This window comes from Anolis carolinensis, chromosome 6 (genome assembly GCF_035594765.1).
Source record: "Anolis carolinensis isolate JA03-04 chromosome 6, rAnoCar3.1.pri, whole genome shotgun sequence".
NCBI lineage: Eukaryota > Metazoa > Chordata > Lepidosauria > Squamata > Dactyloidae > Anolis > Anolis carolinensis.
In genome coordinates, this window is record NC_085846.1 from 92867463 (window position 1) to 92892745 (window position 25283).

Consider the following 25283-nt stretch of genomic DNA (forward strand, 5'->3'; position numbering starts at 1 on the left):
CTTAAAGAGCTGGGCATGTTTAGCCTGCAGAAGAGAAGGCTGAGAAGACACATGATGGCCATGTATAAATATGTGAGGGGAAGTCGTAGGGAGGAGGGAGCAAGCTTGTTTTCTGCTTCTCTGACGACTAGGACACAGAACAATGACTTCAAATTACAGGAAAGGGGATTCCACTTGAACATTAAGAAGAACTTCCTAACTGTGAGAGTTGTTTAGCAGTGGAACTCTCTGCCCCGGAGTGTGGTGGAGGCTCCTTCTTTGGAGGCTTTTAAACAGAGGCTGGATGGCCTTCTATCGGAGGTGCTTTGAATGCGATTTTCCTGCTTCTTGGCAAGGGGTTGGACAGCCCATGAAGTCTCTTCCAACTCTATGATTCTATTGCAATTGTAAGATTTCAACAAAAAAGAGACAAAATAAGCTGCACCTAATGGAATGATAGATTGTAGTTTGGTGAGACACTATTGCAGTGTTGCCCAAACTCTGGTCTTCCAGGTGTTTTTGGATTTCAGATCCCAGAACCCTTAATCACTGACCATGAATTTGACTTCTGGGTATTGAAGACCAAAACACCTGGAGGACAAAGATTTAGGAATCAGTGCCCTAATGCTTCTTGGTTGATCATTCTAAATACCCCTCCTCTCTGAAAATTCCAAACTGAACTTTCCACAAAAGAGAATAATGGCATTTAAAGTGGAATTATAGTGCTATAATAGTGAAATGTGAATGCACACCTGGATGATGTCAGTTTGTGATCTGATCTCCTTTCTGAGAGAGTGTGGTCACATAGAAACACTCTGAACAGTGTAGAAGTACATGTGACTAAGTGATGGTCTTTTTTGTTTGTTACGTTGTCACAAAAATGCACTAAAAATTGAGCAATTGGTAGCTAGGGATATATAAATTCAAAGTTAAGTACTTTTTGAGGCCCCGTTAAGCATTCTACAGGTATAAACCTGTCTCACAAATCATTTGAGACCTAGAAGCACATAATTTTGGTTTTGCTGTGCATAGCCCCAGAACCAGTTGTAAAATGTGTTGTGAAATATGATCGTTATTTAATTTAACAGCATCATTTAAAGACTTAATAACTAAGAATGAACTGCAATAGAAATAAAGTATATGGAACATACTGCTTAAAAGACATAGCACGAGACAAATTTGTTGTCCTAGCAATTGTAGCACAGAAAGATCTCATAGAAACATAGTACCTTGTTTGGATAGCGTAGTTATTTCCCGGGGAAAATGATTTCAGCAATCTACATTAATTGTAGTTATTTCCTTTGGGAAATAAATTATAGTTAGCTCTCCACATTAACTGGAATCTGGACCTCAATGAAAGCAGGAAAGCATGAGTAGAAAGCCATTTTTAAAAAGTAAGAAATAAAACTTCTCTAGGAATCTCTGAATCCTCCAGTGACACTTTTAGAGGACCTAGAGATTCCTAAGAGGCCATATTAATCAAATATGTGAATAAAATCAACTGCAATCAAAACAAGTAGTGAACTTCAGTAACAGACATACAATAATTAAAATCGTAAGGGTAATCATGAAGGATGTGTGACACAAATGGCTGAAAAACTAATTGAAATTGGACATGTGTGAAAAAAACTGTGCACTTTCCCATGAAAGGTGTCCCTACCACCCCCATAGACACATAAATTAGCACCGTATTAAGCAGCTCTCACGCATTTTCACATATACTGTGGGTGATAATGGACAGGTGGAAAGCATTTCCAGCTTTCTTGATATTATCTGTTCTCTACTCCCTTTTGAGAAAGGCTTTAAGTGACAACAGTCTTGAATGCAGAAGCACACCTATAGAAGAGAAGATTGTAGTTTCCATCTATATGTGTGCTAGATTGTGAATGATCATAAGAATATCAGCATTAGCCATGCTAGAGCAGACAAAATCCCTTTTTGACCCAACATTCTAGCATCCATTGCACTTTGATCTATTTCAATATATGAATAAAATCCAGGACAGTTAAGTCTTCAACAGCATTTCTCAACCTGGGGGTCGGGACCCCTCGGGGGGGGGATCGTGAGGCGGTGTCAGGGGTCATTAAAGACCATCAGAAAACACATATTTCTGATGGTCTTAGCGACCCCTTTGACAGAGAATGTTGAAGATCTTTCCACCTGTTTGGCCCAATTCTATTATTGGGGCTCTTTGATTGTAGGTGAACTATAAATCCCAGCAACTACAACTCCTAAATGTCAAGGTCTATTTCCCCCAAACTCCACCAGTGTTCACATTTGGGCATATTGAGTTTCTGTGCCAAGTTTGGTCCAAATCCATCATAGTTTGAGTCCACAGATGTTCTGGATGTAGGTGAACTACAACTCCAAAATTCAAGGTCAATACCCACCAAATCCTTCCAATAGTTTCTGTTTGTTGTGGGAGTTCTGTGTGTCACGTTTGGTTCAATTCCATTGTTGATGGAGTTCAGAATGCTCTTTGATTGTAGGTTAACTATAAATCCCAGAAACTACAACTTCCAAATGACAAAATCAATCCCCCCGCAACCCCACCTGTGTTCAAATTTGGGTGTATCAGGCATTTTGCCAAATTTGGTCCAGTGAATGAAAATACATGCTGCATATCAGATATTTACATTATGATTCATAACCGTAGTAAAAATACAGTTATGAAGTAGCAACGAAAATAATTTTATGTTTGGGGGTCACCACAACATTAAGGGGTCCGGTATTAGGAAGGTTGAGAACCACTGAGCTAGAAGATAGTTGTGGACCACAAGAAACAGTACACTCATTTGGCAGCTTATCAAAACAGGTGGGAAAGAGAAATAATCGCATAAAGGAAAAGATGACAAGAGAGATAAATATAGGAGTATGTATTTTTAAAACCATCATTGGTTATCTCAGGAATAATATGAAAAACCACTCCTGTGTTACTTTTATCAGAAACCAAGCTCTGAGCCATTTTCCATTTACTATTGGTGTATCCTGTAAAATGGAAATATGACTTGAGTAGTTCACCTTATCACTCCTAAACAATCTTAACTTGGTTTTAAGGCAAATACTACTTTTTTCTGAAAGCTCAGAAAAATGCAGCATTTGTGCGAATAACTAGAACCAAGGTGAAGAACTCAGTATTATATACAATAGAACTTTATTAACATCAATGTGCTGTAGGACGTCATACCATGTTTCCCCGAAAATAAGACAGTGTCTTATATTAATTTTTGCTCCCAAAGATGCTCTAGGTCTTATTTTCAGGGGATGTCTTATTTTTCCATGAAGAAGAATTCACATTTATTGTTGAACAAAAAAATGAACATTTTTTATATACTGTACAGTAGCTGTCATCATAAACCAACATAACCAGACAAACTGTGAATCCTATCAAGAATTTCTTGTTACTACCAATATTTCCATGTACAACACTTTATGGTATGTACATTTACTGATCCTGCATGCTCTGGTATCTGTTCGGCGGGCATGCTTCCAAACAAAAACTTTGCTAGGTCTTACTTTCGGGGGAGGCCTTATATTTAGCAATACAGCAAAACCTCTACTAGGTCTTATTTTTTGGGGATGTCTTATTTTAGGGGAAACAGGGTATGTTGCCTGCGGGCTAGGTATCGGCATGGTGATGGGACCCAGTCCCCAAATTCTAGATAACTTCAAGAAAGATCTGCTTTTCTTCCCTACAGATAGCAAAAAACTCTCACTGGTGTGAGAGAATTGGCCGTCTGCAAGGACGTTGCCCAGGGGACGCCTGGATGTTTTTTGATGTTTTACCATCCTTGTGGGAGGCTTCTCTCATGTCCCCACATGGAGCTGGAGCTGATAGAGGGAGCTCATCCGCGCTCTCCCCGGGTTTAATTCAAACCTGGCAGCCTTCAGGTCAGCAACCCGACCTTCAAGTCACAAGGCTTTAACATTTTTAATGTTTTCAAATGCATTTGGGAGTTTTCCCTCCACTTGCTTGGATTGGATATGTAAGTATTGACTTTAATTTAAGCTTGATGAGAGGAACTAACCAAGTTGCTGATTAGACCAAAATGGAGCAGATCAGTCACCCCACAGACTTGGAAATCACTAGTTGGAACTGGATATTCAAAGGAATGTTGGCAAAGCCCTCTATGGTGCTGTATTTGATCTTCATCATAGATAACAGAAATCTCTTCCAGTTTGGAAAGAAGGTAGCCATATAGTCCTTGCTTTTTCTTCTAATGAAACATGGAAAGTTAAAAAAATTAAGTCTTAATAGTTCATGCATGTACTCATGCAAGGACATTCACACACTTAGTGAATGATCTTTAGATAGAGCAAACCAGTGGATTTCTGCAAGTGCCATATTTGGATAATTTTATGAGCATCTCTGCAATCCCCATTTCTTACATACAGTCACAAGTGTTTTAGAAACAAACTTTTTAAAAATATACTTGAAGACTTGATTGGCAATAGATGGCTAAGATAGCTAATGGTGTGCGTTTTCTTTTCAATTCCCAGTAAGGCCTGAAAAGACATATTGTTCCAGAAAGGGTCTGCAATGGATAAAAAAAACAACGGTTGCTGTTTACTGATGATTCTACTAATTGTAAGTAAAAAACAAAATGAAAACAAGATGTTTCTATGTGCATCAAGAAAAGCAGTGAATGGCTTTTTGGTCCAACTACATTTGATGTCCATCATATAGTTTTGCCTCTCGAATTAAATGTCTCCAAAATGGCCAGTGAGAAGGGGAGGCTATCTAGACCGGAGCCTTCTTATGGGATGGGAAAGGTTTTTATAACTTACTGGTACTTACACAGATTTCACTGATTCCCAGATATAGTATGAAACTCAGGCACCAAAGAATAAAATTCCCCAATCCTACACTATGTCATTGGTGGCAGGAGAATGAATGATTTGATGGACAGAATTCATTCCCTAAATGCTGCTTAACATTACAGGGTGGACTAAAAATGTGCACAATGTACCAAGCTAAACTTTGCATATAAAAGATCTACTTTCAATTTGACCTTAGAACTTGTCTGCTTTATTATATTGTTTGAGGATCAGAGTGAAAACATGTGTATATATGGCATTTGCTTTAAAGGTCATTTAAAAAGTGATGTTCAATATTCTGCTTGTATTAATGGAGACACCGTTCGGATGTTTGCTCAGCATACAGAGTATTTTCAGCATCGTTTGTGTACTCTATTTCCATTATCTGGATTCTTATCTATGGAAACTCTTTTAATTAGTTGCTTACGTTATTTCAGATTGTCCAATATTGAGTATTAATCACCATTAAGACAAAACCTGCTTCAGAATCAGTTAATAGGTTGCCAAAATTCAACCTTTCATGATGTAGTATGTGTTTTTAAATTGCCTTTTATAACAGTTTTTAATGCGTGATGGCTTGGTGGTCGTATGTATGACGTCATTTACTTGTTCTTTTAGGAGTGACATCATATGTACGGCTGCTAAACTGCCACATGGGACATCAATTAAGCAATTGTCTTCAGAAGGATTATTATTGACCTTGTCATCCTGATTGTGAAGCTGTAATCCATTCATTACGCTTTAAGATCTATTTGTTGACTTACTTAAGTTATACCTTGAATATAAGGTGTAAGGTACGTAATATACCTTCCACGTGGTGACACCAGGAATCCTTCCATTTAAAATATCATTTTGGAAGGTCACTCTTTCAAAACACAATTATATACTGTGAAAGGAAAGGTTGTTTTGATGATATATGCAATAGTCAGCATTGAAAGAACTGTGGCAACAAATTTGCATGGTGTCTATGTAATGTTGGGCTCATCGTTTTCAAATATTATCCCCACCCATAAGTATGAGAAACTGAGTGGACACTCAGCAACAAACTGCTAAGAAATGTGCATGGGTTATTCAAAGAAAAAAGCTATTTACAAATCCAAATGGAAATAACATACTAAAAGTAGAAACTTATAAGAGGGAATTATTCTGTTATGGCCAAGGTTGTGGCATGAGTATGCCAAACCAACTCCAACTCCTCCATATTTCTACTGACTCTGACAACTCCTTCATAAATGACAGGTGTATATTTATTAGTAAAAACAAATTTACTACAGTAAAATGGTAACAGAAGATATTTCATCACTGACATGAATTATCAGGCAACTTAGATTGATGCACAAATTTATTTGATTAAAATTGCAAAAAAGAAAAATTTCCTTAATTCCCATGAAAGTGAATATGCAACAAACTAGGCATTCATATACATCTCAGAGCCCATGACTCTGATTCCAGCTCAACAGCCCATTTTGGATCATTCTGATGTTGGAACATATTATCCGAAACTTATCACACACAAGGCTGGTAACTTGCAATTACAGCAGGATAATAGTATTTATAGCTGGTACCTATCACGTGATGTTGTGTCTTGCATTGCTCCATTGCATTTAAATCAGTGGTAGAATGCATTTTTTCATTAATGGGAAAAACCTGTCAATTACACTCAGTTTAAATAAATAGTATGAACCCTGGGTGGATCTGGAAACTGGAAATACAATCAATAATGTGATTATAATTTATTTTTAACCTCTGAAAAAAATCATCTGGGAAATATACAGTAATCATGCTAGGTCAAACTGGTTGTGGGAGGTTAGGCTTCCAGATGTATTGTAGATCAACTTCCAGCATCACCAATGGCAATACCGGCATGTAACTTTGAAAGAATTCATGTTTACCTCTGCTTGCACAGCAACAAGCTTATGTTTAAATCATTAAATAACATCACGGTGGCAGTAAGGTAAATGGGATGTAAAATGGACAGGTAACTTATTTCCAAGAAACCACATATGAGAATTAAGATCATCGTTCTGGCTAAAATTAATCTAGCAAAAGGGAATTGTTTTAATACTGGTAATAGATTAAGCTGCTCACGTTGTCAAGGTAAAGTGGAACAGTAAGTGTCCAAAATATAAAACATTGAAATCATCTTATATTTCAAACATTGTTTTGACTTTGCCATTAGGTCTTGAATTACTGTTACTGAGGCAGCACACAGCATTTTGATAGAAGATTAAATAACAGTGTGTGCTTTCTTGCAAATAGAAGGGAACTAATGCAAGCAAGTCAGTAGCAAATCTTTATACCTACTGAATTAAGATTTGCTCAGAAGCACATAGAAAATGTCTCCACTGACATGATAGGCAAGAGTGGGGGCAGTAAAATGGCACTTTGGGTGCATCTACATTGTAGAATTAATGCACTTTGACATCACTTTAACTGTCATCACTCAATGATGTGGAATCATGGGAACCGTAGATTGCAACTCCTGACACCCAACCACTGCCGCCGCCACCAAACTGTTTAATATAGTTTAAAAATACTTGTTCAAAACCAAGTAAGAACTACTGAGCACTTTCAGTTTTTAAATTTTAGTTTATGGCATTTTTGGCAACCAGTGATACCTTGAAAGACCCCAGAACAGAATATTGTTTCCCAGACCTGCTCTCCTTGTCCAATAATGATGGTTCTCAATCTCAGCTCTTCCAGACATTTTGGACTCCAGCTCCCAGCAGACCCAGGCAGCATGGCTAGCGGTTGGCAATTCCGGAAGTTGAAGTCCCAAGCATTTAAAAGACTATAGGTTGAGAAGCACTGCCCTGGAATGTGTGGCATGTAGTGGCAGAACTGACCTCTGCATATCCATAGAAATAATGAAGCAATTGCAACCATTAGTTTTTGTGATGGAGCAGTCTTTTCTGAATTATTTAGAGTTTGTTAATATTAATGTAATCCAACTGAATAGTGTGTGGCGCACCTAGTTTAAAGTGCAGTTGTGTAAAATACAAAATTATAAAACAGCCAAGCTGACCCTAAGGCAACAAATACGGTGTCCCTCACCTGAATTGAGGTATACAGTCTCTAATGGCAGTCATGATGCAGGGAGGTTACAAGATGGGTCAGAGAATGGCGCAGGCTCCTAGCACTAATAGTAATAAATTAATAACTACCAGTTTCTGTTTTTCATGATGTCTGAAATCTGCTACCTGAAATAGCCACCAGAGTCTATCAGACGATAGATCTATGAATTGGCCATGTTATGACTCTTGACATCTCCAATGTGACTTCTCAAATTCCCTTTCCGGTAGTGTTCGTACACAAATATGCTGACAAAAAATTAGAGGAAGAAATTCAACAATCCAGCTGGCCTTATGAAAATTAATCAGCCAGGCTGCACTCAATTTTATCTTGCTCTGTTGCTTTTCATTAGCAATAAACCTTCTAACAATTCAAAAGTTTTGTGGATGATTGTTTTTTATAGGGCTATGCCTCTATATATATCCTATCCTATTTGTCATCGATCCACTCCTTCGGGCTTCACGCAGATCTACCATTTGCCAAAAGCCTGTGCTTTTTGTGTTGTCGAAAGCTTTCATGGCCGGGATCACAGCGTTGTTGTATGTTTTCCGGGCTGTATGGCCATGTTCTAGAAGTATTCTCTCCTGATGTTTCGCCCACATCTATGGCAGGCATCCTCGGAGGTTGTGAGGTATGGAGAAACTCAGTAAGGAAGATTTATATATATCTGTGGGAAGTCCAGGGTGAAGGAAGAACTCTTGTAGCAAGTAGATGAAGCCATTCAATGCAAATTAGGGTGATTAACTGCAACATTCACGCTGGCCTCCAACTGACAAGAGTTCTTCTCTCACCCTGGACTTCCCACAGATATATATAAACCTTCCTTGCTGAGTTTCTCCATACCTCACAACCTCTGAGGATGCCTGCCATAGATATGGGTGAAACGTCAGGAGAAAATACTTCTAGAACATGGCCATACAGCCTGGAAAACATACAACAGGCTCAGCCTGGCCCTAGTAAATATACCCTGTTTTACCTAAAATAAGACAGAACCATAAAATAAGCTGTAGAAGAGTTTCTAAGCATGTGCACAATATAAGCCATACCTCGAAAAAAAGACGTAGTGATAGATGTGGTTATGCAGCGTTCTGTGCATTCTGCAAACTGAGGCATTGAGGGAGACATAGAAAGCGAAAGTAAAAGACTCCTCAGTGAAGTGAGGAGCAGGACGCTCTGCTTTAGATATTGTGTGTCCTCAGGGGGAAGAAGTAAAGCTGTGGCTACCATTTTACTCAGCACCAGGATCAGCCCGAGGAAATTTAAAGGGGTACGCACATTTTTTTTGCGCCCCCTCCCCTGCGCCGCAGGAGGCATGGCCAGGACTGGCCCCGCCTCCCGTGCCCTAACCCCGCCTCCCACGCCGGGCGGCCACGCCTCCCGCAGTGCGGGCGGTGTGGGAGGCGGGGCCAGGGTGCACAGCTCCCACGGGGCGCGCCTTGGCGCAGCCAAGCTGCGGCAGGAGTTCTTCCAGGCCGCAGCCTGAAAGGACTCCCACTGCAGCGGACACGCGCTGTGGGAGGCGTGGTCGGTCCCGCTTCCCGTGGGGTGCGCCCTGGTCTGGCTGCGCCCTGTGGGAGGCGGGGCCAGACCTGGCCATGCCTCCGCGTCACACGGCCCCGCATCCGCCAGGTGTGGCCCCGCCTCCCAGGGGCTCAATAGCGCCCCTGGGAAGGTGGCGCCCAACGTGGGGGCGTGGCCAGCGTGCCCTGTTGGGCCGGGCCTGCTCAGCACTATGGATCTCTCTCCCTCAGCACCAACCAGCAACAGTCTGTGGGTCTCTCTCACCCCCACAAACACCAGTAAAGCTGTTGCTCCCCAGCACTGACCAGCAACAGTCTGCGGGTCTCTTTCACTCCACGCAAACCCCAGGGAATAGGGGGAAAGCTTCAGCAAGCAGTCTGCTACTGAGCTCAGAGAGATCATCCCATAAATGTAGATTGTTGTACATGACTGCAAATCCTTGTGGTTTCTACAGGATTGCCTGTAATGAGCTAAAAGACCAAAAGCCAGCTTCTCTGATGGTCATTTATAAGATTCTTTATGCTAATTTAGGAGGAAGACTTCTTTATTAAAAATCGGAGTTATATCAGGAGATAGGAGTACTTGGAGACCTGCAAGCAGATAGATTTCAGGCCGGTACACTAGATTTCAAAACCAGAAGAAACTCAGGACCCATCTACACTGCCAGATAAAATCCAGATTATCTGTTTTGAACTAGATTATGTTAGTCTACACTGCCATGTAATCCAGTTCAAAGCAGATAATCTGAATTTTATCTGGCAATGCAACCTCGGTTAAAGCTGTTTGGGGTATAGAAAGCAACCTCTTAGAAGTTTACCCTTAAGGGTAAGTAGCAAGATGAAAGAGATTGCCAGTATTATTAAGTATGCTTTTAAAATGTCCCAGCTTCTCTCTTCTCTATTTTTCACTTTTATCCTCAGTTTACTTCAGTTGCATCAAACTGAACTAAAACTGCTCTATTTCCAGGCGATGAAGTAAGCAAAAGAATAAAGGGGAGGTGGAATTTTGCCCTTGGCTGTGGTCAGGAAACAAAAAACAAATATTATTAATGAGGAAGAATGCTTAAAACTACTATTTTAAGCAAAGAAAAGTCTGAAATTTATGTCCTGACTTTAGTAAAATGTCCATCTTGACATTTTTAAAGCTGTTAAGAAAGTGGAAAGCACTTAAGGCTAAACCAGGACCGCTGGGTGGTATATTATTGTTGTATAGTGTTATTCATGAATGTCCCCCAATATCGGTTTGTATTGTTTGTAAAATATACCGTGTTCTTTAACATCCACTTGTTAAAATATATATAATTATGTTCTAACACATATCCCAGTGAAATGAATAGATGTTGGAGACACAACAGAAGCTTCTGTAGATAATCAAAAGCATGCCTTCCTTTGCAACGGCTCATTCAAACCTGTATTTTGCCTCCTCTAAAGAAGTGTGTCATGGATAGTAAAATACTATATTTTTGCAAAGAAAACATCAAATCTCCATGGCAACTTTAAGTATATGTACAGATAAATGGTCTTTGAAGTGCGAATGATGACCACCTCCTGTTTCTGATTATATCCTGGCTGTACTCACATGCATTAACAGATTTTCCTCTTTGTATAGAGAATGGCTCCAACTCTCTCTTCTACTGTAAGTTATACTGACCCCACCTTAGCGCCTGTAGCAACCGAACACTCAGCAATACCTCAGAAGATAGTAGATTCGCAGTTCAAGTGCTATGAGAGGATGAACAGAACACCTCCTTACAAGAAAAAAGGTACAACAAAAAGCAAATAAGAAAAGAAAATACTCAAATGCGTTTCTGAAATGCTGTAAGAATAAAGGAAAAATCACTTTCTGAATAATCAGAGCTATAATAAGCACAATGGGCATATTATTTGTTTTGGTGATAAATGCAAGTTGGAAATTACAAATGACTTTATAAACAGTGAAAAGGAAAAAGTTTGCAATAGTTGACCTACAGCGCAATCTCCTAATTTTAAAGCTAGTTTTGATATGTTCAATAGACCAGTGCTTCTTAAACTTTGTCCACTTGTGACCTCTTTCCGTCTGAGGAATTTTTATGTGACGTCAGGTATATAGGGAGGCCCTGCTTCTGGGATCAAGCTTTTGGATAAGAACATAGTGCTATAATACCCTGTTTCCCTGAAAATAAGACAGTGTCTTATATTAATTTTTGCTCCCAAAGAGGCGCTAGGTCTTATTTTCAGGGGATGTCTTATTTTTCTACAAAGAAGAATTCACATTTATGGTTGAATTTTTTAAAAATGAAAATGTATTATCTACTGTACGGTAGTTGTCATCACAAACCATCGTAACCAAACTGTGAATCCTTTCAAGAATTTCTATATTATATTTTATCGCTATACTGTTTTTAAATTACTGTTTTAAATTTCTGTTCGTATGTAAATTTATGTTGTTGTTGGGCTTGTCCCTGTGTAAGCTGCCCTGAGTCCCTTCTGGGAGATGGAGGTGGGATATAAGAATAAAGTTATTATAATATTATTACTATTATTTCTTGTTACTACCTTTATTTCCATGTACAACAATCTATGGCATGTACATTTACCGATCCTGCATGCTTCCAAACAAAAACTTTGCTAGGTCTTACTTTCAGGGGAGGCCTTATATTTAGCAATTCAGCAAAACCTCTACTAGGTCTTATTTTCTGGGGATGTCTTATTTTAGGGGAAACAGGGTAGATGTGTAATATGTGCAATGACCATGGAACGACTTTAGACTACTATTTTTGGATGACGTGATTTTAATTGATTGTTAGGTTTTAATGTCATTGTATGAATTTTAATTTGTTAATATTTTAAACTTATGTCTGATATATATTCTGAAGGCATTGAACAAGTGCCTATGTAAGCCACCTTGAGTCCCCTCCGGGGTGGAGAAAAGCGGGGTACAAATGGGGTAAATGAATAAATAAATAGGTATATAAAATACATTTCAAAAAACAGAAATTAACTAAAAAATAAATCAGTATTTGCAAGGCTTCCTAAACAGGTTGATTTACATTTTTGTGGAGTACAGCTGATGCATTTTCTGCACATTGTTGCTAACAGATATGTGTAAATGGTTGACATTCAGAAATCTTTTACTGTTGCCAAATATTTAATGAAATTTTTCATTCATTTTTTCATTTGCCATTTGGGGTCAGGATCCACAGTTTAAGAAGCAGTGCAATATTCTTTTTAAACAATTTGTGAATTTATTTAGAAGGCTGAACTTCTTTTCTGAAAATTCCAGCTATAGGTCAATTTCATATTTTTTAGAATCAAGTAATAGATTTGTAAAATCAATAAATTTTGGTAGTACAGTAGAGTCTCACTTATCCAACACATGCTTACCCAATGTTCTGGATTATCCAACGCATTTTTATAGTCAATGTTTTCAATATATCGTGATATTTTGGTGCTAAATTCATAAATACAGTAATTACTACATAGCATTACTGCGTATTGAACTACTTTTTCTACCAAATTTGTTGTCTAACGTGATGTTTTGGTGCTTCATTTGTAAAATCATAACCTAATTTGATGTTTAATAGGCTTTTCCTTAATGCCTCCTTATTATCCAACATATTCACTTATCCAACGTTCTGCCAGCCCGTTTATGTTGGATAAGTGAGCCTCTACTGTATTGTTATTCTTTATTTTTTTTCAGGCCTGACTTATAGCACAAATTGTACAGAACAGTGCAGTTGTGACCTCAGCCTTGTCAAATGAAAATATAATTGAAGGGGCTATTGTGTCATCAACTAAAAACTTCCTCTTAGTAAGGTCTGCCCGTTTCCTGCTCTTAATCAATATAGTTGGGATATTACTGGTCAAAATATCCATAACTACTCCTTAATTAGTAATTCTATTCTCCCAGACCATGTCTTTAAAGTCTTATGCACTTGTACTTTTTACCTTTGTCAACTTGATATAGACACAGGGTCTACTCCCATCCCAGTTTGCACTTCCAAGAATTTTCAGCACTTTATCAGTCACCTTGTGTTTACAATATTTATATGGTGCACCTTACCCAGTCTACTTTTACAACCTCTCCATTTTAATCCATGTTTTTATTAGTTTTTGTCATTTGTTTTTATTGGGTAATGTTTAATTTTTATAATTGTGCATGTCTCTTGTCTATCATTGTGTTTTATATTGCTATTGTTTTTATTCGGGCTTGGTCCCATGTAAGCCTCCCTGAGTCCCCTTTGGGGAGATAGAGGAGGGGTATAAAATAAAGTTATATTATTATTATTATTATTATTATTATTATTATTATTATTATTATTATGCAAAAGTTGTCCCATTTGAACATTACCTCAGATTGAAATGCTTTGGCTTGGTACTGAACAAATGGGTCAGAGGCCAAAAGGGAATCCTGCTAAATGTACATCTTTCCTGAATAGGAATTACTTCAGCCCTGTTCAGATGTTTGCCTCAATTTGTGAGGGGCTGAAAGAGTGTTGAGGATAAGAGCATAAACCCCAGCCCCACTATCCCCATGTGCAGTGGAAATTAAATACAGATTGTGCACAGCAACCAGTTGGCATCTTGAGATGCTGAATCAATCACACATCATTTGACTGATTGTATACAGCAGCTTCTCCACAACCCACACACTTCAGGTATGTTTTGCTCTACACAAGTGGTTCTCAACTTGTGGGTCTCCAGGTGTTTTGGCCTACAACTCCCAGAAATCCCAGTCAGTTTACCAGCTGTTAGCATTTCTGGGAGTTGAAGACCAAAACACCTGTGGATCCCAGGTTGAGAACTACTGCTCTACACCTCTCTGCTGCTCTCAGACTCCTGTTCTGCAATAACCTATAGTGTCTCCAGGTTCTGTGCGGCAGCAATTTCCATCAGACGAACGATGACTGACCCCACAGAGCCTGTAGCCAGAGCAATCTGTTATAACTGAAAGACTGCAAATGCTCCCTCTATCCCCCTCCAGAGCCACTTAGTGGATTGATATTTACTATTAGCTGACCCTGCTAATAGTCTGCTTTTAATTTGTTTTTATTATAGCATGTTTTTAACTTGTTCTTTTATCTGACTTTTATGGGAACTGCGATTCCCCTTTTCGGGCACCTGCACCCATTTCTATATATTCTGGTCATAGACCGTAATACATTGCTGAACTGAAGTTGAACATGCCAATGTGAGTTTTTTTACTGCTCTACACTGTCCCATCATCCATAGTCAATGAGAGTTGTAGTCCAACACACCTGGAGCGTGCCCCTTTGGGGAAGGATTGAGTAATGGTCTTTTAAAAATGTATAGCCTTCTTTTAATCTTGCATGTCAGCAAAAACCTACCTTTTAATCTTTTTGTCTTAGCACACACACCCCTCCACCACAGTCCTTACTACAAGAGAACTAATGAGAACTAAGTCCAATTAAATGTGTGGGACAGACCTCCATGTAATGTGTTCTGAGCTGCAATACTGCGTGCCTTCAGTAAGACCTTTCAGACCATGCATCAGGATTCCTATACCTCTCGTCTTCATGCAGTATAAAACAGCAACATGAATATATATTCCTATAATATACCTCCTCTTTCTTGCAACTAAATGCAGAACATATCTAAGACCAATCCTTTGAATCTTACGATAAAGCTTTCCCTCCTGTTCCTAGTAGTGGAATATATCTGATTATATATCTGGGTTTTTTTTTCTGTCCAAAGCCTGAAACAGCATCCCAGTCACAACAGGAAGGTTTTCCACCTCTCATCTAGAAAACTTTCTTTATTGCTAGGAACACATGCTGTTTCCCCCAGCAGGAATTATGACAAAGGAAGGATTTTGTGTAATAAAATGTGTTCATTTAATCTAGCACACTCTTGTTGAATTGAAAATATTACAGTCAGAGAATTAAACTAAAAGATTCTGAGTACAAAAAAGAAATTGGTGGAAACGAGAGTAAGTGTTTTATTGAAACAAGAAATAACCCAGGACAACAAATAAGCATAGTGAAAATGCACATCCCAAACAATATAGACATAAAATTAGTTTAATTTTTTTATAACATAAAGGTCATGTGTGGAGGAAATGTTGATCATTTTAATATAAAATGGGAGTGTGGATGAAAAATGGATTAAAAAGATTTAAAAAGATTTAAAAAAAATGGATAAAAAGATTTTTATAAAACACGTTTTCATTTCGTAGCATGAGAAATGTGTACAAAATTAGAAAAAAATACTAGAGAAAATGCTACCATCTTTCAGAAATGTTTTTAGTAGTACTTCGTCTCCCCTATCCATCTTGTCCATTGATTCTATGTGGTAATACTTCACTCTCATCCAAAATACAACCCCAAAATGGGAGACAATGGAGTATTTGTCAGAAAGAAACATGGTGATGTAGGATCCCACACTGATACTATTATGATTTATTAATAAACTGAACAAAAGGTTTAGCAGCCCAGAGGGAAATATGTAGACAATATGCATCATGAGAAAAATGCACTTGAAAAAAGGGAGATTAAAGTGACAGTTGCAAAATAAGTGAAATCCTCAGTAATGTGCATAATATAAATAATGTTTAACAATTACTTTCAAAATGTTTCCATCTCTAAAATTGCATTTCAGTCTACTCACAGCCTTCCAACATCATTTACCTGGCCCGCCCTAACCTTTAGAATTCGGACATCATCACGTTGATGACCTCAAACCAAGGGAAAGCGGGGGCATCTGTGGGGTATCTGTGGGGCAGTGGAGCAAATCTGGCTGGCAGCGGGGGAAACCATCACCCCACATCCCGCATTGCCCCCTTCCCCATCCCATGGAGGAAACCATCACTGCCCAGCTTCCCCCCGTGCTTTCCCCAGTTTACCTAATGAGAACACGGGAAGCTTCCTGTGTTCTCAGGGTTCCGTCCTAGGATGCTTCCACAATGGCGCCAGGACAGAGCACTGCCAGAAGTAGCCCTGTATCATGTGATGGGCCCTGTCCTAGCTCTGTCCTGGAAGTGTCCTAAGACGGAGCCCAGACCTCGTGTGATGAGGTCCTTAGAGTCGCCCTAAGTCTTAAACAACTCCAAGGCAAATAGCAACAATAATTCTAATTAACTTGACTATGTCATCAGGCAAAAGCAGGCCCATTGAAATACTGGTAAGTTTATGTTGGTTAAAAGTGTTCTTCATTTAAAATATTGTATTATTCTTTCTTTTTTTTGTACTACAAATAAGATATGTGCAGTGTGCATAGGAATGTGTTCATGGTTTTTTTCAAACTGTAGTCCAGCCCCCAGCAGTCTGAGGAACCATGAATCACCTCTCTGCTTAAAATGTTTGAAGACCTCCTGTTCCAAGGTTACAAGATCTGAGAATGCTCTTGGGTTAAAAGTTAAAGTATACTTGGTGACAACTAATAAAAACAACAATTGCTGTTGTTTCTTCTCTTCTACCTGTCCCTTGTCACTTAGGGAGCATGCAAGCAAGCAGTGGTAGTGATTGCTCCTCCTTCCTACTACAGCTTGGTGGTATATATCCAGGGAAAGAGCAAGAGGTAGATAAACAATCACATTTGCAATGGTCAAAAGGAAAGGCAGGTCCAGGATGAGCCAAAAGTGGTCCTCCTCAATGGAACGTAGAAACCTGGCAGTTAGCTGACTCTGCTTATTCTTAGCCCTGTGATAAAGATTCAGAAGTTATAATGAATACTATAACATCCCCCAATTTAAGAATGGTGACACTACTAATTGTTTATATGAGTCATGTACATACTTTGCCAGACAGAATAAATGCAGGGGATTAATCTGTTCAGGAAAAGAAAGTCAATTGGTTTCCCTTCTGAACAATAAAGCTCTATTCTCTCTGAATTTCTAGGGTTATTCTGTAACCGGACATGGGATGGATGGCTATGTTGGGATGATACACCTGCTGGAGAATTCGCTGACCAAAATTGCCCTGATTATTTTCCAGACTTTGATCCAACCGGTAGTGTTTCTTTTTATCTTCACCAAATGCATGTATGTAGGTTATGAAAATTATGGGGGACAAGTTTTTAGAATGTTAAATAATATGTATTTGTAACATTTCTATGTTGCCTTTCTACTAGCCTGACTCCTGAACATAACATTTCTCTTTATGGCATATTATTATTATTATTATCCAATTTATACATGTGCCTTCTGAAGCCCATGTAAGGAAAGTGGCATTGTTTATTGTCAATGTTGCCTGTTTTTCTAATCATTCCATTTTTAGCTGTAGTGAACTAAATAGCAGCTGCTAAAGCTGGTTCATTTCTGTAGAATAGATTTTGTTATTCCCAAGGTGTCTCTCCTGTAATTTATGGTCTAAGACAACTATATAAATTTCTTGGAAGAATTTTTTCAAAGCCTCAAAAAAAAAAACACTTTATTAAGCCTCTGAGGGCCTTCTGCCCATTATTGCTGCATGTTTTATTCATAGAAATGCGGGTTGTTCTAAAGACTGAGATTCTGCATTCTTCAAAATGATTACAAAACTGTAAAACTGACAAGTGCGGTTATTCATGTACGTTTTTTTTTTTTTAAAAAATGGAAACAGAAAGAGTGATCAGCTTAATCTGCCATAGTTTAGTTGTCCCAATGCCATGAAGATTTCTAAATTGCATTTTTGTCAGCAAAACAATATGGGTGATATGCTGGTATTTGAGCACAAATCCAAAATGCTTACTCATGTACTAAAATATATCTGACCAGAGAATGGACAAGTTGCCCTTCGGATTACAGAATCCAGCAGATGAATGGAAGCTGAGCTTTTAATTAAAAAAAAAATACTTTTTCCTGGTGCTGCTGGAAAGGTGGGATATTGCAGAAGTAAAATAACCAAGAGCAAAGGAAAGCAAGAGTTTTTGTATCCCACTCATCCATGGAAGGGTGGCCTTGGACAAATCATACTCGGCCAAGTGATGGCAAACCCTAGAATTATGGAATCAGAGAGTTGGACGGAACCACAAAGGTAATCCATTCCTACCCCCTGCCACCCAAGAATGCACAGTCAAAGCATTATTGACAGATGGCCATCTCGCCTCTATTTAAAAACTCCAAAGGAGACTCCGCCACACTCTAAAGCAGCGTATTCCACTGTCAAACAGCTCTTACCACCAAGACGGTTTTCCTAATGTTTGAACACTTCTCTGCATCTCTCTCTCTGAACAAATCTTGCCAAGAAAATCCTGTGACAGATTTGCCTTAGGATCACCATGAGATGGAAATAATTTGAAGGTACACAAAAATAACAAATGGGTCTAAATTGCAAGGGTAGTTATGTATTGAAAACATAACGAACAGATACTTACACAGGCATTGATTTTCCATAAATTGGATTGGAAAAATGGAAGAGGAAGAGAGAAAGTTCATCTAAGTGTACAAGGCAGATGAACCATATAGAGCTTTAAAGGTAATAATATTTTTCAAACCCAGGTGAACATTTATTCCCGTCAGTCAGAACAAGGCTGGTAATTGTCACCCAAAGGATTTTTTTTCTTCAGCTTCCCCTAGATTGAGAAAAAAAATGCTATAAGCGATTCAACAGCTGAATATGCTGTCGGCTTTTAAAACAGCAGTAAAAACCTGTCTCTTCTGACAGTTCTATCCAGATCATTTTTTTAATTATGAATTTTAAATTGTGTACTGATTGTACACATTAGTACTATATGTTTATTTAAACTGTTGTTTTAACTAGTTTATGTGTTTTGTTTTTAAAAATGTTTGTGTCGTGTGTTTTTAAATTATAGTTCGTGTTATATTTTAATATGTTGCTGCTCCTCACTTGGATCCTTAGAGAGAAGTAGATATGAAATTATCGCTGTCACCATCATCATTTTCCTTATGTGTTCTCGGATAACTGGGCAAAAAAAGAGAAAAATCTGCCCAAGGTCATATTCTACAAAAATGGCTGTGGAAAAGTTCTAACCATGCTGGCTGGAGAACATTAGAAGCCCCAGTCCAAAAAAGATAACTTTTCCAACCAGCAAAGACTCACCAACAAAGTGGTGAAGGTAATTGATAGAGCCGTGGATGGGATATTGAACAATGTAATAGGTGAACTCTGTGTGGCCCTTATTGTTTTTCTGTGGCTTCAAGTTGTTCTTGACTTATGGCGAACTTAAGGCAAACCTATTATGGGATTTTTCCTGGCAAGATTGGTTCAAAGAGGGGTTGTCTTTGCCTTCCTCTGAGGCTGAGAGAAGGTGACTTTCCAAAAGACACACAGTGGATTTCTATGTTCAAGAAGGGATTCAAACCTTGTTCTCCAGAGGTGACGTCCAAAGCTCAAACCACTACACCTCGCTGGCTTTCCTCCACCCAAACATTGATGTGAAAGCCAATGTTTCAGGCCATAAAGAAGAGAGTGAAATAAGTATGTTAGTCTTTGCCTCAGTTCTAATCATCATCTGTACTCTGTGTGCCATTACGGTCAGAACTTGGCTCATATAATATAACAAGATGAGCTGAAGGTGTAAGGTCATTAATGCAGTTCAACAGATTGCTGTGATTCATCCAGTTTTCATTGGAATGTCTACAAGAAGAAAGTAACATTTTACATGGAGTAAGAAAATTATCTTCCCCATTACAGGAAGGGAGGGAGAAAGGAAAGGCAATGACACGCTGCATGAATTGAAAGAAAGGTTGAGTAAGGTACATATTATCGTAGACCTTAAGTTAGTTACTCCTGGTTTATAGCCATCCTAGGTTACATATACAACATATTTCCCATCAAAGAAAAGATAGCATCAGTTGAAGCAGATGATTTTTAAATCCTTCCTCTATGCATTCTGCACAGTGCATTGGAACAAATATTCAATATTGAGGTAGTTAAAAGTTCCAAAAGCTTAGAGCCCCTTATTATGGCCCTTCCATGTAGAGGGTTGTCAAGGAGAATGTCCTTTGATTGATTATTCTTGCTCATTGCCAATGAGTCAGACTTGCTGAACAGGGTCTGGGGAAAAAGAGCCACACAGTTATGATTCCATAATTACAAGAACAAAGATTTTTCCTCCCCCCCCCCAACAACTCCCCCAAAACAATAGTGATTTTCTAACCTGCTGAACCCACCCCATCCCTCCCCACTTGCAGAAGGAGAGAAATGGCTGCTGTTAATGTAACAATCTCTTGGATATCAATAGGAGAACATCAGGCAAAAGTTTGGTACATCGTGTTCTATTGTATCATCACTTTTCATCTCTGTTTTAAGACTTCACGTGCTTTCCAGCTTTGGATAATATCTGGCAACAGATGCAATAGTAACGAAAGCATCTAGGATGACCTGAGTGTGTTCTTTTTCACGTATTCACACTTGAACCTCGGATCCCAAAAACTGTTGTGCTGAAATATAGTTATTCCAGAAGACATTTTAGTTGGACTGCATAGAATGTGTTTATTCCAAAGATTTCTATATAAAGTATGTTCTCGGTCATAGAATGTGAACACATTCCCTCTGTTGCCAGCATGTTCCTTTGTTTCTTTCGGTCAGGTGGAAGATATGTGAAAAAATACTCCAAAATCAAAGTTTTCCATACGAATGACTAAGATAGTAACATCTTTACTTTCTGATGTTTCAGTGTACACCAACTTTGTCTCAGGCACAAAATTATTTAAGATCTTGTATAAAAATTGCCTTCAGGCTATGTGTATAAGGTGCATATGAAGCATGAATTTCATGTTTAGACTTCAGCCTCATCTCTATAAGATCTCCATGAGATTTATGTATGTGCAAATACATAAAAATCCAAAGCATTTTGGATAAGGGATACTCTGTGTGCGCGTGTGTGTATAATCTCTTCATTAAATGTACATCTTTCTTTTCCATCAAATAATGCAAACATAACAGAATGCAATAAACAGGAATGAAACCCAAAAAGGCACACAAACAAAAAGCAAGACAGGTAAAATATCAGTTCTTGGGTCCAAGACAGAGTTTGTCTAATGCAATGGTTCTCAACCTGTGGGTCCCCAGGTGTTTTGGCCTAAAACTCCCAGAAATCCCAGCCAGTTTACCAGCTGTTAGAATTTCTGCGACTTGAAGGCCAAAACATCTGGGGACCCACAGGTTGAGAACCACTGATCTAATGGGTCAATACTATCCCTATGCTAATGCTTTTTAGCATCTAGAAGCTGCTGGGAGAGGTATTCTAAAGATTGGCGGTTGGATGTCATCGGTATGTTGATGACACCAAACTTTATCTCTCCTCTGTAACTGGCACCAAGGAGGCTGAGAAAATCCTAAATCATTGACTGAATGCAATGAAGGATTGGATAAGGATAACCATACCGAGGCTTAATCCAGACAAGATGGATGTGCTGTTAGTCAATAATAAAACCAACCTGCAGATAGATTTATAGTCTGTTCTTGATGTGTTGCTCTCTTCAGAAAGATCAGAGTTGTAGCTTGAGGGTGATCCTGAAAAGCCAGATTGCAGTTGTGACCAGGAGAACCTTTATCCATCTTCAGTTCTTCCACATGGAATTTAATGTCTGAAAGTGCTTTGCTTAACTGTTTGGAAATTAAATTTTAAGATTGTTTTTAAACAGCATTTTATGTGTTCTTTTGTGGTTTTTTAAATCTCTGTATTGTTTAAAATGTTTTTATTTGTTCACTGCTTCGGAAGCCCTTGTGGGATAGGAGGCAATATAAAAATGCTATACACACACACACACACACACACACACACACACACATATATATATATACATACACACACACATACATATACATATACATATACAGTAGAGTCTCGCTTATCCAATGTAAACGGGCCGGCAGAACGTTGGATAAGTGAATATGTTGGATAATAAGGAGAGATTAAGGAAAAGCCTATTAAACATCAAATTAGGTTATGGTTTTACAAGTTAAGCACCAAATTATCATGTTATACAACAAATTTGACAGAAAAAGTAGTTCAATACACAGTAGTGCTATGTAGTAATTACTGTATTTACGAATTTAGCACCAAAATATCACAATGTATTGAAAACATTGACTACAAAAATGTGTTGGATAATCCAGAACGTTGGATAAGTGAGACTCTACTGTATAATGCTCTTCTAGATCATCAGTGAAAGATTCAATGCGATCCTTAATTTCAAAACCTGAGGACAACTCACCAAATGTACTTCAAATATTGGCAGACCAGAAAAAAAATACATTCTCTTAAAAATATTATAGCTCAGGAAGGCTCATGTCAGAGAATAGAAGGATCTAAATACCTTGCTGCTAAATTGTGTAGGGTTTTGTAGCCAACCCCTAGAGGAACATCATATGGTTCTGGTGTTGGCTTGAGCTATGCCTTTATGTCCCCACTTTATATGAGTTGCGAATTTTGAGGCTTTAATGAGGACAATGTAGTACAAGCCGAGAGTTTTTAGCACAGAAGGTGAGTGGACCATTTTCCAGTGGGCAAGAATTATGCAGAATGAAGGAAAGGGTTCAACACAAGGTTGTCAGAGGAACTTGCTATAGAGAACAGCTGCTGAGCTATAACTTAGCTCTAGGTGGCATCCAAACAGCTTAGCAATTTATGCCTCAGTTCTGGAATGGAGAAACTCTTTAAAATCTTTGTTTCTGGATGTGTGTCAGTTTTTCCTATGTGCCATGACATCTTGTTGTGATTGGACTACTGGCACCTGAGTTTGGATTGTGTTAGACTTGGCTCTTGAACTGCCCTCTCCTAGCTGTTGTTTGGTTGCATACACTTAGGATTTCCCGTTTGACTTCTAAATAATCCCTTTGGATCCTGCTTTTTGCATTGGTCCGTGCCTGGATACTTGTTCCCTGTTCAGTTGCTACTAGATCCTAACAATCTAGACTTGGAAGTTACCATCATCAGGATAGGAAGGGTGCCACCTCTAAGCAGCTTGGCATCTCCAAAGAAGAGATGTCAATTGGCCAAGAAATCTCTCCCAGGATGGTCTTCAGTCTGAAAAAGACCACGTGGATGCCAAGATCCATAGATGCTCAAGTTCCATTCTATATAATGGTGTAATAAAATGGTGTCCCTTATAGAAAATGGCAAAATCAAGCTTTGCTTTTAAGATTTTGTTTTTTGCACATTTTCAAGCCATGGATAGTGGAATCTGTAAATACAGGGAGCCAATTATATTTTACTTACCACTGCTTTGGTTTTATTACCAGAATGCTAGATGTTTCTCTGTTATAGCAAGACTTCTATGATCGAAAAGAGTGATAAATGTAGTATGACTTACATATTCCATAATAGAATTGTTATTCTTTAAAGTCCTGTGGCTCTTTTTGAAAGTTTGCTTTGGTTCTATGTACTGTAACATAATGTTGTGTTTATCAAATAAATCACTTCAACCAAAAGCTGCATGTGCCTTTAATAAATCATGTTCAGCAAAGAGGTAGATGTTACAAGTGCATGAACTAGAAAAACTGTGATTTGTGACTGAGTATGTATGACAACAGATGGATGTGCTTTGAGTGAATATTTATGTGTACGCAGTTTTGCCCTCAACATCAGCTCATCACTCTAGTAACTATTTGACAATGGTTTTATTTTTTAAAATGCACTAAAATTTCCAAGAGACATGGTGGAGCTGTGTATGTCATTTTGGCATTCAATTTATGTCTTCACTCTAAAAACCATTTGACCATAATTAAAACATAATAATGGGCTACAGTATTTCAGGAGATGTTGCAAAAAGCAATCACAGCAAGAATTGTATTAATCGTAGAATAGAAACAAAGGTTAAGAATTGAAGTAGTTCTACATTAAAAGTGAAGCATCCTCCTCCTTTTTGAAAATCTCTAAACAGCAGCTCACAGTTTTTATGTAAATAAGTAGTGGCAGATATTCAGTCCATCGTGGGACAAAATATAAAAATAAAATACTCTTGTAATCAGTTATAGCAGTGGTTCTCAACCTGGGGTCCCCAGGTATTTTTGACCTACAACTCCCAGAAATCCCAGCCAGTTTACCAGCTATTAGGATTTCTGGAAGTTGAAGGCCAAAAACATCTGGGGACTCCAGGTTGAGAACCACATAGTTATAACAAGATTGACCACTACCATTGCAGCATATTGTCTTGATGAATTCCACAATATTAAAAAGATTCAGGGGGTATGTACTAGAGATATCTGACACAAATATAACGTCTTACAGGAAGATAACTGGGATATGTAAAAACTTGTTATGTTCCTGTAGCAAAATGAAGTGTAACATGACATAATCCATCTCACTGAAATGAGAAATGAGATTTAAATGTCACCTAACTTAATTAGATGTATAAAAACTAATGAGGTTTAGCATAGAGATTTAGGTTCGCTAAATGAATTGTGTCTTGCATTTTTGATTTACTAGAAACAGCAACGAAATACTGTGATAAGACAGGAACGTGGTTCCGACACCCTGAAAGCAATCGAACGTGGTCCAACTATACACGCTGCAACTCTTTCACAAATGAAAAGCGTAAGGTAAGCAATTTTTTAACCCGCTAAAACAATACAGTTTACAATCATGTGAATGTATAGGTTGGGATGAAATCAATTAGGTCCAATGAGTTTAGTAAAAATCCATTTATTTCCCTTGGTGTTGGAGAGTCATCAGTTGTGTTGCCTATTGATCCTCCTCAGAAGAATCACAATCTAGCGCACATATTCTATATCTTAAAGGGAAATTGTTTGAAATTAAATGAACATCCATACCAGTAATCCATAGCAAAGATTGTGTGTAATGTGCTGTTAACCAGGGTTGTTGATAGAAGAAGTATACATTTTATTAATCTCAAACAGATATTGTTGACCTAGCACTGAGGTTGTACATTTTCCCCATAAACAAACCAACCTACCTACAAAAAAGAATTACTGGGCCTTAATCCTGATAATGTGCTAAAAGTGTAAGTTGTCACATTGTAAGGATATGCAAGAAATTTGCTACAGTTAA

The 25283-nt window shown here is 38.3% G+C and overlaps 1 protein-coding gene and 1 non-coding gene across 4 annotated transcripts in view; both read left to right on the top strand.

Moving 5' to 3' along the window:
- calcr (calcitonin receptor) overlaps nucleotides 1-25283 on the top strand; it is a 138550-nt gene that overhangs the window by 70780 nt on the left and 42487 nt on the right. For 2 of the 3 annotated variants that reach the window (XM_008112528.3, XM_003222109.4), the window contains 4 exons: nucleotides 4480-4567; nucleotides 10999-11152; nucleotides 17225-17335; nucleotides 24702-24814. In XM_008112528.3, the coding sequence (XP_008110735.1) occupies nucleotides 4520-4567; nucleotides 10999-11152; nucleotides 17225-17335; nucleotides 24702-24814 (426 nt within the window). In that variant the 5' untranslated portion in view covers nucleotides 4480-4519. Of the gene's footprint in view, nucleotides 1-4479; nucleotides 4568-5415; nucleotides 5592-10998; nucleotides 11153-17224; nucleotides 17336-24701; nucleotides 24815-25283 lie in introns of all 3 variants that reach the window. The other variant, XM_062983984.1, reaches the window with a different exon arrangement.
- Nucleotides 5367-5457, top strand: mir489 (microRNA mir-489). The gene has a single exon (NR_129979.1). It is a non-coding gene; the product is annotated as a microRNA mir-489 (primary transcript).